Here is a 17,149-nt window from a genome sequence, read left to right on the forward strand (position 1 = left end):
GAGAAATTACGATTCCAGGTCAGGTGGAGTAGTTGGACTCGAAGAAGCCGGTTGGTCTTATCGGCGAATAGCTCGACATTTGAGCAGGAGCGATGCCACTATGAGAAACGACAGAACATGAAGACCGAGCAATCGTCAGAGCGGCAGTCACAGCCCCAGATGCATCATTATCATCGATTCTACGTGCAACTAGTGCTTCAGTAACCGCAAGGACCATTCATAGACGGCTCACAGAAAGGGGGCTGAGGTCCCGACTACCATTGACCTCTGTACAACGTCAAGCCCGTTTGCAGTGGTGTCGGGCTCATTCGCACTGGAATGTCACTGACTGGAGTAGAATAGTCTTCAGTGATGAGTCCCGCTTTGAACTCAGACCTGATGACCAGCGAAGGCGAGTCTGGAGACGCCCCGGACAGCGGTGTGATACCAACCTGACTGTCTTCCGACAGACTGGCCGACAACCAGGAGTGATGATCTGGGGTGCCATTTCATTTCATAGTAGGACCCCTTTGGTTGTCATCCGTCGCAACCTTACAGCACAGCGGTACGTCGACGAAGTTCTAAGGCCCGTTGTGTTGCCCTTCATGTCAGCCACCCTGGGCTTACTTTTCAGCAAGATAATGCCCGCCCCCACACTGCACATGTTCCTACTGCTTGCCTTAGTGCTTGCCGAACATTACCTTGGTCAGCAAGGTCGCCGGATCTCTTACTTATTGAGCACGTTTGGAGCTTTATGGGCAGGGCCCTCCAACCAGATCGGGATGTTGACGATCTAACGCGCCAGTTGGACAGAATTTGGCATGGTATCCCTCAGGAGGACATCCGCAACCTCTATCAATCGATGCCAAGCCGAATAACTGCTTGCATACGGCCCGGAAGTGGGCAAACGAGTTACTTTTTTACTCTATCACTTCAATTATATCATCCAATTTTTCTCTAAGTGTAATAATTTGTTTTTCTGTACATACACATCACTTCTATCGATTTTCATCCGATTCGGATAACTTCTTGGTGCGTCGTTTTTTTTTTTTTTTTTTTTTTTTTGTGTGTGTGTGTGTGTGTGTGTGTGTGTGTGTAAGAGTGTAATATATCAGACTCATTCTAAACATAAATGGTGAAGGCTACCACAATTTTTTTTCTCTCTTTTTATACCTAATTTCCAACTCTCAGATCTCCATATCTTATTACGAAAGCAATTGTTATTATTTTAGAGCGATTAATTTTAGATTTAATAATCCGAAATTAATTACTGATGCTCTTTTAAATAAAGAATATTTTTGGTGATTTCATTATTTGGCTTAATAGGTTTGCTGATTTGATTATTTGGCATAATGCACATGTCTGTTTTAAGTCTTTACTTTCTTAGAAAATATTAATGTAATTTAATGATATAGACAAATGATGCTTTAGTTTACTTTTTCTCATGTGTCTTTTGAATTTTTTACCTTACGCAAAAGCAGACCTAAAATTACACACAAATTTCTTCTAGACTGGATGTGAATGAAAGTATGGGATATGAAATAGATTCTCCCCGCCATTTGAAACTAAAAACTCCTTTTTCATTGATGTCACTTACACGACAAGAACGTAATTAAACTTACTTTAATTAAAATCGCTTAGTTTTTCAAAAAAATCACATATATGTTTATGAAATTGTCTTCTGAGATTTGTTCATTAGAGTTTATACATATTTTTTTCAATGATGCACTTCTACTGAGAGATCTCTTACTCTACTTACGGAATTTTTAGGTTTCGTGCAATAGGATTTCAGAAACGCAGATTTAACAGTTCTATAGCATATCTGTCTATAGTATGGCTATATATGCCTTAACCTAAGCATATCTCTAATCAAAATATCACAATCTAATTACCGTGGATCTTTTTTAATCTAAACTCGTACGAAATAGCAAACCTGTTCGAACTATCAAGAATTCCAGTTATTCGAAATTATTTCGTAAATCATTTCTCTTTAATCGAGATTTTCAAGATCTGAAAGTTCTCGTTCGAATGAAAATTTCGAATTATCCGATTTTCCTGTATATGTCTGTATGTATAATAGCATTTGTTCTGGAAATTCTGAGTACACATTATTACAGGCTGAAATTCACTAATATAATTAATGTATTTTAAAGTACTGTATACCTAATTAAAGTAATTAAAATTAGACTGAACAAACAGAACTAAAAATATTACTAAAACAAATTTTCTTCTAGTTTTCATAATAAACAGACAATAAAATAAAATCTATAGATTAATTGTATTTCAAAATACTAAAGCCTGAAAAGAAAAAAAAAGATTGAATGATTTTGCCAACGGTCAATGGCAATGTCCTGAAAGTAAATAATTTTAAAAGAACTGCAAATGCACTTTATATATATAGGATGGCATCGTCCACAATAATCAGAGGCATGGCAAGCTGTGTGAAAAAAACTCTTTTATTCTGGTGGTAGAATTCAGACGATTTCGCAATTAAGATGAGGAAGCCATTAAGATAAAAGACACTTGCATGTGAAAGACGGTAACTTCTCTACATCTGTAAATAATATCCATCCATTTCCACGAATGTAACCGTTTCATAGTGTGTAGTAACTAATAATGTTTTCATTAAATCTAATAGATCTAATATCTAATAGATTTTTTTCGTTTTTATAACAACTATCTTAATTTGTTGCACTTTTTATAAAAATTATTCTAATTCGTAGTCGCTTTTAAAACAACTATTCTAGGCGACCGCCTGCGCGGCTAACCGTCTAGAATAATTATCATTAAAAAAAGAAAATATATATAATGAGTTTAATGAATCCAGCTAAATGTAATTTCAAGAGTCTAGTTAGAAATTAATAATTAAGTGAAATAAATCTGTGTTTGTTACTTTAAAATCGCTTAGTTTATTAACTAATAAGAGAATAAATTTGAAAAATATTTAAATATTTTACTCAGCTGAACGACAATATTTTAAGTCGGGCAGTGGCAATACATTTATTTTCAATCGATGAGTTTACTGATTAATTACAAAAGGCAAATATATTATGTTTCGCCAAGTGGCAACATACTTCTTTTATATAGTTGAGATTTCTGATTAAATTAAAAATATTACGCTTTGCAAAGTGGTAACACTGATTTTAAATCATTCAATTTTTATTCAAAAATTCATTAAATTCACCCAAAATACGAATAAATTTAATATAAATCTGTGAAAATTCTGGCTTGGAGGTGAAGATGTTTGAGTGAAGGACTACATGTGTTCAAAATTTAGTTGTTCTAAATGCCTCCGTTTTTCCACATAGACACATAAATTCTCCATTATTTAATAAAAAGACAGAAATTGCACGCATCAACTTCATGAAGCTTTGTTTGTAATCAATAATTTATAGTAAACTCCGTTCATTGATCAGATCTATTCTGGACTACGAGATTATAGGTGAATGCTTCCTGACCATGATATGGGGAGTTACAGAAACGCTAGTAATTTGTTAGTCAAAGAAATAACACCAGCAACGAATAACATCAGAAATTTAGGCATCAAATACAAACATTCAAGTAGAATATTTATTATAATGTTATTCTTTATACTAACGAACATACAGCGAAATTATTGCTCATCACCTTTACTTTCATAGGTTCAGTGTTTTGTTTGAACAAATTTTAAGTAGTTTACTCTGAATATTTTGGTCAGTCCTTGCATTTCTTTCAAAACAAAATAAAAGGACTGCGAGAGTTGAATAGTTTACTTTTTATTTGCATAATGATATATTTGCTTTCTAGTTTTCCTCATGGCAGGAAAAATATCTTTCATTCCAAATGCATCAACATCATTTTCTCAATATTTCAACAGATGTTTATTTTAGAAAAAAATTATATAGAACAGAAACTCGTTTTCTTCAACAGGAAACAGGTCTACATATCGCATGAAAAGCTTTCAAGGCGTGCTAGAAGAAAACTCCAGTTGATCGATACGAGTATGGTAAACATGTAAACTGTAAATGATATGCGGTAAATAATGCGAAGGCCATTATTAATTCAGAAAAAGAACAACAACAGATGGCTCAAAACAACAGATTCTAAAAGAATTTCTGTAAAATGGGTCTACAAAGTAAATAATACAATGTACAATTTTTAGCTGGGAAAGTTACAATCGTTAAGGGCAAAATCAGACGATACTATTAGAGTAAATCTAATTCATTCATACAGCGCAAAATGTAGACAATGATAGCAAAAATGTCCTAAAAACGTGTTGAATTCATTAAGTGGACAATAAGTAAGAAATATATACATAAAAATAATAAAATAATACTCTTTTTATGCTATTAAAGTATCTGTAATGAATATTTCATAATTTACACAATATTATAACTATGTACATTTTTCAAAATATTAATTCCTGACACATTTATTTTGAGCTTGAAATGTCAGTTATGAAATACACAGAACTAAAATAAATTGAGCAGTTTTTTTATAACTAACATAACATTCCACTGCAACAAACAGAATAAAACTTCTCGAAGTTATTTGTTAATTTTCAGTCTGATACATGACATATTCGAGGAGTTAAATTAGTAAGAAAGGCTTTCTCTACTGTAGGATTAGGATTAGGATCATTCAATTATAGCAAAGGAAAAGAGGGCTATCTTCCTAAAGGGAGGGATGCCTTCGTGGAGAACTTTCTAAGGGAAACTGGCTCGTATACATGTTACACATGAGGAAAACCACGAAAACGCCCATGCAGCCAGCCCGTTCGCGGAATTCGAACCTCAGACCGAACTACCAGTGTTCAGCGTCTTTACCGCTCGGACGCTGGTGGGCCCGCTTTCTCTACTATAATACATATTTAGTAAAGCTTCAACTCGGTATATAATCTTATTCTAGTTAGAAAGGAATCCTTAATGTTGATGGTACGAGGGTAAGTTTAAAAATACGTTTTCCCTGTCGACTGTGGTCAGAGTTGTGTATGAAAGTCAAAAAATAGAATGAGACATTAAAGATATGACATACCTTTATTTTTCCACATAGGTACCAAGTACATTGAGACATTTTTCATATCGCTTGATAAGCTTCAAAAAGCCCACCAGGAAAAAATCAGGGCTTTGCATATGGAAGAAGCGTTGAACGGCTTGTTTCACTTTAGTATTGCTTCCAAAGCGCCTTCCCCCGAGATTTTTCTTCAAAGCCGGAAACAGATGGAAGTCGCTTGGTGCGAGATCAGGACTATGACGGATGGTGTAGACGCTCCCAACCAAGAGTTGCAATATCGTTTTGCGTTGCCGTCGCCGAATCTGGTCTGGCATTGTCATCCAACAGCAGAACGCCAGATGTGAGAAGGCCAGGCCGCTTTTTCCAAATTGCCTCTTTCAATTTCGACAGGGTGTCACACTAGCGCGTAGTATTGATGGTTCCAACCTCCAAAAAGTCCAGCAACAAAACTCCTTGGGCGTTCCAGAAAACTGTGAGGAGCACTTTACCTGCAGAGGGAGTTGTCTTGAACTTCTTTCGGACAGGTGATGACGGATGTTTCCATATGCAAAGCCCTGATTTTTTCCTGGAGGACTCTTTGAAGCTTATCAAGCGATATGACAAATGTCTCAATGTACTTGGTACCTATGTGGAAAAATAAAGGTATGTCATATCTTTAATGTCTCATTCTATTTTTTGACTTTCATACACAACTCTGACCACAGTCGACAGGGAAAACTTATTTTTCAACTTACCTACGTATAATGATGACAAGAAAGGTACATTTCACATTTCGAAATGCAGCATTTGGGCTAATTTTTACTGAGGTCTTGTCGAGAGTGACAAAGGGAATCTATTTTCTCTCAGGTTTAATTAAGAGTTCTGCACTACATATCATCAAACGTACAACATCAAAAAGCATACATTCGACAGACTTGAAGATTTCTGTTCCGAAAGTAGTGGGCTCCTGAATTGTAAAAGTGGAAGGGACACCGAGTAGGTTTGAAGCTCTAAAGTTGTGTTCGCTATTGAGCGTTGCCCATTAAAGGGTTCAGGTTTAAAAAAATACAGCAAGGTGTTAAACAAAGTTTCAAGTTTTGATCAAAGAAAACTTATTACGAGATTATGAGAAAACACAATTTCTACCGAAATATGGATGTTGTATTGAATGAAATCAGGTATCAGAATATAACTTCAATGAGCTGAAGACGGACCGATTCACTAACACGAAAGACACACAAACGAGATGGAGTATACAACTACAGGTTAAGAAAACAACCAAATCAGTCAACTTGGCGCATAAGCTTTGCACAGTAAGTAGCGTGTAAATGTAGGGATGCAACAGCAGTTATATAGGCAGAAGTGGTAGAGACGCTAGAATTTCATCATTGGTCATGCAGGATAGTTCCACCGCACCGACTGTGCAGATCCGCCCCCATTTTGAAGAATAAACTGCAAAAGACAGATCCCAGGGACTTACACTCCTCTTCCGCTATCACCACGCCACTCGAGACGAGTTTCGACTCGTCAGTATTTAAATGCAACCGTGCCTTCTCTGGCATTCGAATTCGGTCCAATGATACAGAAGCCAACATCGCTAACCACTATACCGATCAGAGCGAATTCTTCAACAACAATGAGATTTTCGCTAGGTGATCATTGCTTCAGCTCTCACTGCCACGACAGGCGATTGCGAATAGGATAAAGCCAAAATCATCGAGCACGCGCAAAAGTTTGGTACTGCATCCTCACTTCTAAACGCAACATTGATGCGTCTGTCACTGCTCTGGTACTATGGTGCAGCGTGCCGATGGTCTCCATTACCATTCAGGCCCTAATACATATTACAGATATTTTGAGCCTTCAGTCCTACGTTTAGGACTCCATCAAAATGGTCAGGCCTTTAGGCACAGTATTCTTTCAGAAGGCAATTATGCCCACTTTTCATATTTCTATGAGAAGAAAATATGGTTATGAAGAATTACAGAATGATCTGAGGACTACCTTAAAAGGTGCGGTAACATCCTGCTTCATGGGCTCAGTGCTTAGGTATGTCATCGATCTATCAGAGGCACATCAGGGTGATTTAAAAAAAGGACAATACATGACAACATGCGGCATGCAACTTTCAACAAGTGTCACTGCTGCTTGTCTTTTCTTCTTATTTGTTGCCAACTGAGCACCTCTGATCCACAGTCGCATAATCATTAAAACGGCACACAGATCACGTTTAGCGTGCGTAAACTAACCCAGTAAAATCTCTCAATTCACCGAACTCCGAACCACTAGACAGAACTTGACAAATGCACACTCGGGAGCAAAATTAAGAGGTTTCAGTTTCAGTTTAGTTGATTACGGCAAAGCACAAGAGGATGGATACCTTCGTGAAGGACTTTCTGAGGAAAACTGGCTCATATACCCCTTACACATGAGGTGAGCCCCGAAAGGGCCCAAGCAGCCAGCCCGTCCGTCTCGAATCTACTAGTGTCCAGCGATTTTACCACTCGGCCGTTGGTGGACAGGAAAACTGAAAATTTGCAAATTATGTCAAATTTCTGAAAAACTAATGGGGCAAATTTTAATGAAATTTGAAATTTGGTATGACTACTAATTTATGACAGAGAAAGAGATGTACTATTCAAAAGTCATTTCATGTACGCATGATTTTCAGTAAAGCTTATAGTGCAGGGAAATCAAAAATCCACATTATGATAGCGAACTGAAAATGAGTCTAATATGGCGTATGGTCCCCTCTTCACACCCAGAGACATACTGGGCAGCGTGACAGCGTACTGAAGAGGAGGCAGTTTAGAAGTCTCTGTGGCAGTCAATCCCATTTCTGTAGCAAGGCAGTTTTTAACTTCGGAATGGCTCTCGGAGGAGGATGGAGAGATAAAGTTGTACTCCCAATAGTGTTCCAGGCATGCTTTATAGGGTTAAGGTCTGGCTTGGCCAACCATATGGCGGATATCCTCAATTTCTAGGTAAACGTCTACCAACTGAGCCCTATGTGGACAGGCGTTGTTTTCCATTAAAAGGAACCCAGGACTGTGCCCCTGGAAAGTCGAACATATAGCTCTATGATCTCCTTCCTATACATCATAAGAGTCAGGAAACCTTTGTCAAACACATGCAGGGTTGTGCGGCTGGTCAACATAATTCCTCTCCAAGCAATTATATCCACTGTAGTGATCCTGTCCCCTGATAAGGGAGGGATGGTACAGATAGAGATCCGCCGAGAATCAATGTTCATTCTGAATCTCGGCTCGCCACCAGGCTAGAAATGTCAAATAACTATTCTCTCTGAAAATACCCTTGCGTGCAAACATAAATACAGCATACGTGGACGAAAACTAAATATGGAAAGCTGCCCTATCATATGCTGCCCACATAGGGCTCAGTATACGCTGCCCACATAGGGCTCAGTCTGTACATATGGTTGTCGGAACAAGCAAGGAAACTTTCCACTTTGAAGAATATCATGAAGCAGTTGACAGCCATTTATTCCAATTCAAAACGCACCTGATTTACACGTGATACCTTTCGTAACTGGTTCTTCAACCGTTTAGTATTAGAAAGGCCACCATATCAGGATTTGTGTGTTCCTGAAAATCAGGATTTCTGTGTTCCTAAGCTGCAAAAGGTGTCTTGATTCTTGATAAAGCGCCTGCTTATCCTAATGCTCAGAAGTAGTTAATAGGGATAAAAGAATAACACCTATCCTTTCCCTCCTTAAGTCTTCTGTTTGTAAGAAGAATCGTGTCTTTCAAATGAACCTACATCAATGATGCAGGTATAGCTGGGAGAGACAAAGTAAAGCCGAGTTATTTACAGGTGCGTTGTTAAACAATCAAACATATTTGTTCAGTCGTAATAAAATGCAGATCAGTCAATTTGAAGTCATCTGGTTAGGAAAGTGGGTTTGGTTTGGTTTAGCTGATTTTAGCAAAACACATTTGGACTATCTGCCTAAGGTGAGGGATGCTTTCTTGGAGGACATTCTACAAGACACTTGCTCTTATACACGTTACACACCAGGAAAACCACGAAAACGCCGATGCATCAAGCCCCTTTGCCTGTAATCCAGCCCAGATCAGAACTCCCAGTGTTCAGCCATTTTACTATTCGGCCGCTGGTGTGCAGGTTAGGAAAAAAGCAGCACAGTTCGACACATGACAGAGTTAAATAGATTTTGTTCGCAATTTTGAACCATAGCTCAATTTCCGCATCTTAAGAAGTAAAAACTTTTTAATTAAATGCAATTACTTTTAGACATAAATTATTTTATATATATTTTTTTGCCACTGGCAAGCATAAAGAACATAAAAGATTGATTCAAAATACATTTACCTGAAGCACTGCGAAAAATGCCTACTTAACGTTACACGGGAAAGCAATAAAGTATTAGTTAGCACAGTATTCACATCATGCATTCATTTCTAATATTTCATCTGCACTAAAGGCTTAAGATACATAAACTACGAACTGCAAAACAAGTAAAAAAGGTTCAAATAAATAAAAATATAATCTAATCTACAAAATAAATGGTGTATTACGTTATTTTGGCTACAGCTCATTACTTTAGAGCCATGCGTCCGTAGACTGCTGTCGGTGGCGAAGCATTTACCACATGTGTTACACACATATGGTCTGTTCTTGGCTCTTTCGACTTGGCTTTCATGGTTTCGTAGATGCTGTTGTAAATTAGACAGCTGAATAAAGGCCCGATTACACTCGGGGAGGTGGCATTTATAAGGTCGCTCCCCTGAAAAAAAAAATCACATAAGAAAATTTTCTCATATTACTTTTAATTATTTACTGATCATTATCAAGGAAAGAAATATTTTTTAATGTATAAAAAACATTCCGAACCCAAAGATTCCGAAACTAAGAAGTAAATTACCTATGCAGATATATATACAAGAAAGAATGATTGATATGTTCATGTAGGAAAAAAAGTCTTACATAAAAACAAGCAATACAAAATACATTTTGAGAGTCGGTTACTTAAGAGAAGCTTGAAAAAAATTACTTAGGATATAAAATACACAAACAAATGCATATACAAATGAACATCTAATTTCTAAAACACAGTTTTCCCTGCCTTACAAAAAGTACAATGTTACTGTAAAATATTTACTAAACCGAAATGACAAAATGCGTAATAGGTATTACCTTTAAGTAGGAAAATTAAGTAGGAAATAAATATTGTTCTTAGACCTTAAAATTAATGCATAACAGACAGAACCTAATGTAAGTCTAACATGTTATTATACATATACTATAATAATAATCTACATAATAATCTTGTTATACATAACTAGCACATGTACAGTATAATAACACAGTCTGGAATAGGAAAGAAAGTCAGTACGAAAGAAGGACTGGAAACAGTTTATTGTGATGATGGCATATTAGGCTTAGTTATCAAAGATTGGTTGGCCGAAAATATAAAAAAAAAGGGTTTGAGAGAAAAAAGAACAGAATCAATCAACTATGAAAATTTTAAGATTTGATTCGCTTGAGATTCTACGGCTAAGCTTCTACGTATGCTTCCTCGATGTCAGAGGTTGGCTATAAGTGGCTAGCGTTGAGCTGGAGGCTTGAAATAGTAGAGCAGTGTGCTTGATGATTTAGATTCAACTTTTTCTTTATCTTCCTTCACATATTTTTTTAAAGGCAATCAAAATATTTACAGATCTGCTTCAAAAAACTTGCGAGTTAGTTCACAGTTAAAGTTCTACTTTGTTTATAAAGGTTTTCAGTCTTCTGTAATACAACTTCGATAGTGGTGTAATCTGCATTTGATTACGGCAAAGGACAAGAAGACTATCTGTCTAAGGGAAGTAATGCCTTCGTGGAGGACTTTCAAAGGAAAACTGGCTCGTATATAACTGACACATGAGAAAAAACATGGAAACGCTGCAGCCAGCCCGTTCGATGGGATTCGAACCCTAGACCGAACTACAATGGTTTAATATACAAAGTATAATTGTTAGAAAGTTAAATCAATGTATTAATTGTTAATTACTAAGAAATTTAAATTAGTAAGCGATTTATTGAGCTCTTTAGTGTTTGAACACCTTAATCTCAGTTTTGTGAAATACTTTCTAAGATTAACAGAAAAAAAGATATAGGAGTGCCACTTGAAGTTGGAAAGTGAAGGGATAATCAAGCGCAAGTAAGCGGGGGGAGGGGAGGTAACTGTACCCATGAGAACGTTCCCTTGCAATTAAAGCTGGCGATTGTCATTGTTTGCCCTATGGGGAAAGAAAAGGAAAACTTTTCGGCATATGCAATGTTAGGCGTACAGAAACTCTTGTTTTGGAGCAAACAAAGACTTGGATATTTTTTCCCAGGAGACTGGATTTTCCTAAAGAAAATTCTTGCGGTCTATCGCTCTGTTCCAATTGATAAAGGAGGGCTCAAATAATAAGAGATTTGCTTGGGTTAAACTTTAATTTTCTATGTGAACCAACAGCTCGCAGGCGTGACAACTCGCAGGAGGTTTCAATTGAGAAACAGAGGCGTCTTCGATGCTTAAAAACAACAACAAACAAACAAACACACACACACACACAAAAAAAGGGGGGGAAGAGAGCTTCATATTTTGCGTGATCATCAACTTGAGTGTTGTGGCACATGGAAACATTCCGCCGCAGGGGTGGATCGCCTTTGCAAGTAAAAGGCGTAAAATCAGATTTTACAGATTGTTTGACATGTCAAGCGTAGAGTGTAAAAGAAAGGAACGCAGAGGTGGAACTGGCGATTCCGAGGCATAACGTCGTCTCCAGATACGCCAAAAGGTTTCGAATGTGCTCCTTTTGATTAATTTCATTCTGCAAATGAACCTATGTATTTTTCGGTCATTTTGAAAAGTAAGCATCTTCAGATGGTGCTGTAAATGCCATAGGCATAGTCATAAAATGCGGGTGTTCCTTTCACACCTGCAAGACAGTGTCTAATCCGTTGGCAATAAGACAAGCTAAATTTACGCATGTGTGGATCTGTCCGCACCATTTTCAGCTCTGTTTTCCCGGTCAATAGGTTTCACTGTGATTGGTAGACTCATGCCAAGTCGGCAAAAGGCTGAAAACTTCGAACTTTATATCAAAACCCTTAAACCAGTTTTTGTAACGTAGCAAGGTCTGGTTACCTAGCAACGATGCTCGGTTTAAACCAGTTATGACATTTATACCACCGTCTGAACGGAGCCTAGGCCATCTCTGAATATGGTGTAACAATCAGAGAAACATGAAACATTCCGCCGCAGGGGTGGATCGCCTTTGCAAGTAAAAGGCGTAAAATCAGATTTTACAGATTGTTTGACATGTCAAGCGTAGAGTGTAAAAGAAAGGAACGCAGAGGTGGAACTGGCGATTCCGAGGCATAACGTCGTCTCCAGATACGCCAAAAGGTTTCGAATGTGCTCCTTTTGATTAATTTCATTCTGCAAATGAACCTATGTATTTTTCGGTCATTTTGAAAAGTAAGCATCTTCAGATGGTGCTGTAAATGCCATAGGGGCATAGTCATAAAATGCGGGTGTTCCTTTCACACCTGCAAGACAGTGTCTAATCCGTTGGCAATAAGACAAGCTAAATTTACGCATGTGTGGATCTGTCCGCACCATTTTCAGCTCTGTTTTCCCGGTCAATAGGTTTCACTGTGATTGGTAGACTCATGCCAAGTCGGCAAAAGGCTGAAAACTTCGAACTTTATATCAAAACCCTTAAACCAGTTTTTGTAACGTAGCAAGGTCTGGTTACCTAGCAACGATGCTCGGTTTAAACCAGTTATGACATTTATACCACCGTCTGAACGGAGCCTAGGCCATCTCTGAATATGGTGTAACAATCAGAGATAACAGTACTATTTTATCTTAACATTCCCTGGTACCGACCAGAGTGAAATGCATTATTCTCATCGCTTGTACGGGCTGTTATGTAGGTCAAGCCAGAGGCTGTTTCGCCAGGCAAATTAGCGGACATTCGCTGAAAATCGTCGAATCGTATGGATGATTATATGTGTCGAATTTATGGAAGCACATCCGAAATCGCTGAACTATTATAATGTGAAATATTGTGTTACGAAATGTCCAGCCGCGGTAAGACAGCTTCCCCGCAATCGCCCATTTGGCGACAAAAATTAGCGATGTGCCATACACGGATGGAGAACCTTCTGAACGAATTCTCACTGGTTTAGCCCAGAATGTTCTCGAACACAAGCCAAAAGCCATATAAACCCTGCGGAAAGTCAGTCGGTGTCTCGTCTAAAGAGCTGATAGTCAGTCAGAGAGTGCCTAGTCGAGTCAGTGAGAGAGTGTCTCGTAGTCTAGTGCCTATTTGATCGTCGAGTGCATCGAGAGAGTCTGTTAGTGTATTGCGAGTTAGTGCATCGTCGAGTTTCATCTTAAAGTGTGTTGAGCTACGAGAACGACTGAACCGAGTCGGGAGCTGTACTCTTGTGTTTCGTCAAGTGCATCGCGAGTTTTAGCGTGGAGAGTCTCGAGAGTACGTAGAGTTCCAAGAACGACCGAGCAGAGTCGGGAGCTGTACTCTGATGCTTTGCCGTAAAGCTGTCTTCACCATTATAGCCTGAAGGCTGTGTCTCTGATTATTTCAGCACGTTTATAGTAGTTATTCGACGACTGTAAATATGATTTTGCAGCTGTACTGAGTAATACTGGCTAATAAATTGTTTTTCGATACTTCATCAAGTGTCGTCGTTATTCATTTCAAATCTACGAACTCGTACGTGAAGAAAAACGTAACAATTGCATATCATTTCAAACTCTGGACTTTCCTCTGAGTTAACTGTTATACATTATTATTTAAAACAACTATTTTATATTAATAAATGGCTGGTACTACAATTAAATGCTTAGAAGGTAATATAAATTAATAATTGATTGAAGGAAAAATGTACTAATTTTCTTTTAATGTGTTAACTGAATTGCGCCTGCTTAGAATGCTACTTTAAACTGAATGTAAGTATTTGAAGAATAATGATTTTGGAAATTTAGTCTCTTATAATTTGAGATATCAACTGCGATGTGAGTGGAATAGGAAAGCATTTATACAAGATACTATATAATAATACTACGTTTATATAATCACGAGTCCAAAATAATAATGAATTCAAAATACTAAATCCAAAGTAGTTTTAATACGTACCTAAACCTCTGAATATCATAACTTAGATAAACTAATTTTAAAAGCACTCAAGAGAACTGCATTAGCTTCAGATGTGTAAAATCATTTACTACTTTATATATTTTATAGTACAGTTTTTAACATATGATAACATATGATAACAATCGATATGCGATATGCTTGTCAGCATGCATCGCCATTAACGTATGATGCAGAAATTTCAAAGGACCTAAAGAATATTTGAAGAACAAGCCCTGATTATCACTGGGGCTACAAGGCAGGGACTAAGCCCTATGTTTCACGCGGCACCATCTTATAATTGCTTGTAAACTTGTTTTAATCTCATGGAAACAATGAAAGAAGCATTGAAGGCACGTGAAGCAAGGCTGTGCTTAGGGCCTGAGAATATTTTAATGAGTTCCTGCAGATGGCTTTAAATTTATTAGCCCAAACGGGTATTAGCTCAGATGGGTTATTATTCTTGAAACGGCATTTTATGTCGAAACACTGAAAGCTTTGAAACACTCTTCAAACTGTTGCCACTAAATATTATTGTCCCGTATTAAATTTAAACAAATTAAATAATGACGAGTCTGGATGAAACGCATATATATTTCTCGCACTGTAAAAAACAACGGTACTAGAGGCATGAAATTTTGAATAACGTAGTGCTCCACTCGAACATGGGCACCTGGAAGCCGAATTTGTTTTATTACCTATTATTTTATAAAACTTTAACGAATTTTTGATTAAAAAACTCTGCGATTTCGGCCAGCGTTGGCACTACTGTATGATAAAAAAACATTTTTGACTCCAGCGCGCGAGACTATCTATCGGAATTTCTAAAGATATGCTGTATTTAAATATTTTTAGCCCAAAGGGGTGTTAGGGACCAAATGCTCTCGAAAGCGTATGCGTGTATAAATGAAAAAAACTGCCATTAAATGAAATCTGAAACTTTTCAGAATTTTCTTCTGATTATCAGAGTTGCTGTAGTGAAAAAATTATCTATACAGTTTCTTTCGTAAAGATTAGCTTGGATTATTTAATTATGGCAAAGCACACGAAGGCTACCTGCCTAAAGGGAGGGATGCTTTCGTGGAGGACTTTCTAAGGAAAACTGGCTCGTATAAACGTTACACATGGGGAAAACCAAGAAAACGCCCACGCAGCCAGCCTGTTCGCGGGATTTGAACCTCGAACCGAACTACCAGTGTTCAGCGTCTTTACCGGTCGGCTGCTGGGGGGCCCTTTCGTAAAGATTAAGGATATCTGTAAGGAATCAAAGCACCTACTTCTTGGTAACGTAGCAAGCACAGATTTTTTCAGAAAAATATCATTTGTGCAATTTATTTCTACATTCAGTTTAAAAACAGCCTTTTGTATCTGCCTGTCAGCTCCTTTGACCGTATATGCCACCCACGCATTATTTCAAACCCATAACCCGTAGATAATTAAAATTTAAGTATCGTAAAAGGCAAAAATAATTACTTCAGTTATTACAAGACTTAGATTCCCAGCCAAACTGTAACACAACGTTGAACACTATTAACTGTCAATGTTGGCGTGTTCATGTTCAGTCAATGGCATCAAATACTTCTAAGTAATGGTCAGATATCTCGTGACGGAAATCAATAAGAATTAATGATGAATACTTAGAGCATGTGAAATACTATCAAAAACTTAATGCAAAATACTGTTAAGCAATTTAAGAAACAAAACTCAAAAGTCTTACTTTCTGCCCAAGTAGGTATTCTTAAAATTGCGCTCGGACATCGTAACAATGACAGGAAGAAAACGAAGAACAAAGCAGTAGGAAGAAAACGAAGAACAAAGCAGTAGGAAGAAAACGAAGAACAAAGCAGTAACCCTTCAGCACTGCAGATGAATAACATATCAAAGCAAATGTATAATTTCAAAAAGAATAACCATTCTGCTTTTACTGAGTTAGTAAACGGGTAGGGTACCTGTGTGAAGCCTCGTGTGCTGCTGCACGTGGGAGAGTTGCTTGAATCGCCTGTCGCAGTAGGAACATTTATAGGGCTTCTCCCCCGTGTGGATTCGTATATGCTGCAGTAGCTGATGGTTGGAAGAGAAAGATTTCAGACATTGCTGGCACTGATAGGGTTTGATATCTCCCCTATGAGCCTCTCGGGAATGGTGTTGCATTGCAGACTTGTGCATAAAAATCTGAAAAAAAGATAAGCATGTCATATAGAAGCTGTTGCAAACAATATCACAAATATTAGGCCTTTTTGAAAGGCAAACATTGAAAATACAGTAGTATCTCGATATACGTAAGTTCTGAAATAAGTCCGACTTGATATATGTCTTGTTTGGACTTTTTGTTTGGTACATGATAGTTGTTTGGAATACGACTCGCGTTTCATGAGTCATGACTGAGCCCGCTATACTTATTTACTTTTTTCGAGACAGTGATTGTAATGGGTCTGTTAATACTATTCAGTAAACAAACTGCGCTGTAACTCTGAATTTTAACTTAACTTTGTGTTTTTTAGTCCAAAGGGATTTGAATCCCGAAGGACTATTAGTTTCGTTTTGGCATTTTGCGTCGGACTCATAAATGTCGGTTCACTTTTCAAACTGTTGCCACAAAATGTTAGAGTCCTGCATTATATTTGAAGAAATTAAATAATGAAAAATCTGCATAAATGTATGTATATTTCTCGTATTGTGATAAAACAACGGTACACAGAGTCATCGAATTTTGAATAACGTAATCCTCCAACGAATATGAGCATGTGGAAGACCAAATTTGAAATTTGAAATTTGTTTTATGATCGATTTCCTATTTTTTAAAACTTTGACGACTTTTTGATTAACAAACTCAAGGATTTCAAAGCGAGCAATGGCAACGTTGCGCAGAAAAAAACATTTTTATCTCCAGCGCGTGAGTCTCTGTATCGGAAATTCTAAAGATATGCTCGTTTTAAAACTATTTTGCGATATTGCTGTTGCACTGGATCTTATGGTTTAAGTGCGAGGAACATGATATTTAATAAAGAAAGGTAACACACAAAATG

The 17,149-nt window shown here is 37.5% G+C and overlaps 1 protein-coding gene across 13 annotated transcripts in view; it reads right to left on the bottom strand.

The window, feature by feature from the left end:
* LOC118191624 (exocyst complex component 4-like) overlaps positions 1-17,149 on the bottom strand; it is a 785,372-nt gene that overhangs the window by 46,781 nt on the left and 721,442 nt on the right. For all 13 annotated transcript variants that reach the window (XM_085821107.1, XM_085821102.1, XM_085821104.1 and 10 more), the window contains 2 exons: positions 16,073-16,295; positions 9,507-9,715 (listed from right to left, as the gene is read on the bottom strand). In XM_085821107.1, the coding sequence (XP_085677233.1) occupies positions 9,507-9,715; positions 16,073-16,295 (432 nt within the window). The remainder of the gene's footprint in view (positions 1-9,506; positions 9,716-16,072; positions 16,296-17,149) is intronic.

Source organism: Stegodyphus dumicola, chromosome 7 (genome assembly GCF_044657685.1).
Source record: "Stegodyphus dumicola isolate Sdum_Otavi_A_Nest chromosome 7, ASM4465768v1".
NCBI lineage: Eukaryota > Metazoa > Arthropoda > Arachnida > Araneae > Eresidae > Stegodyphus > Stegodyphus dumicola.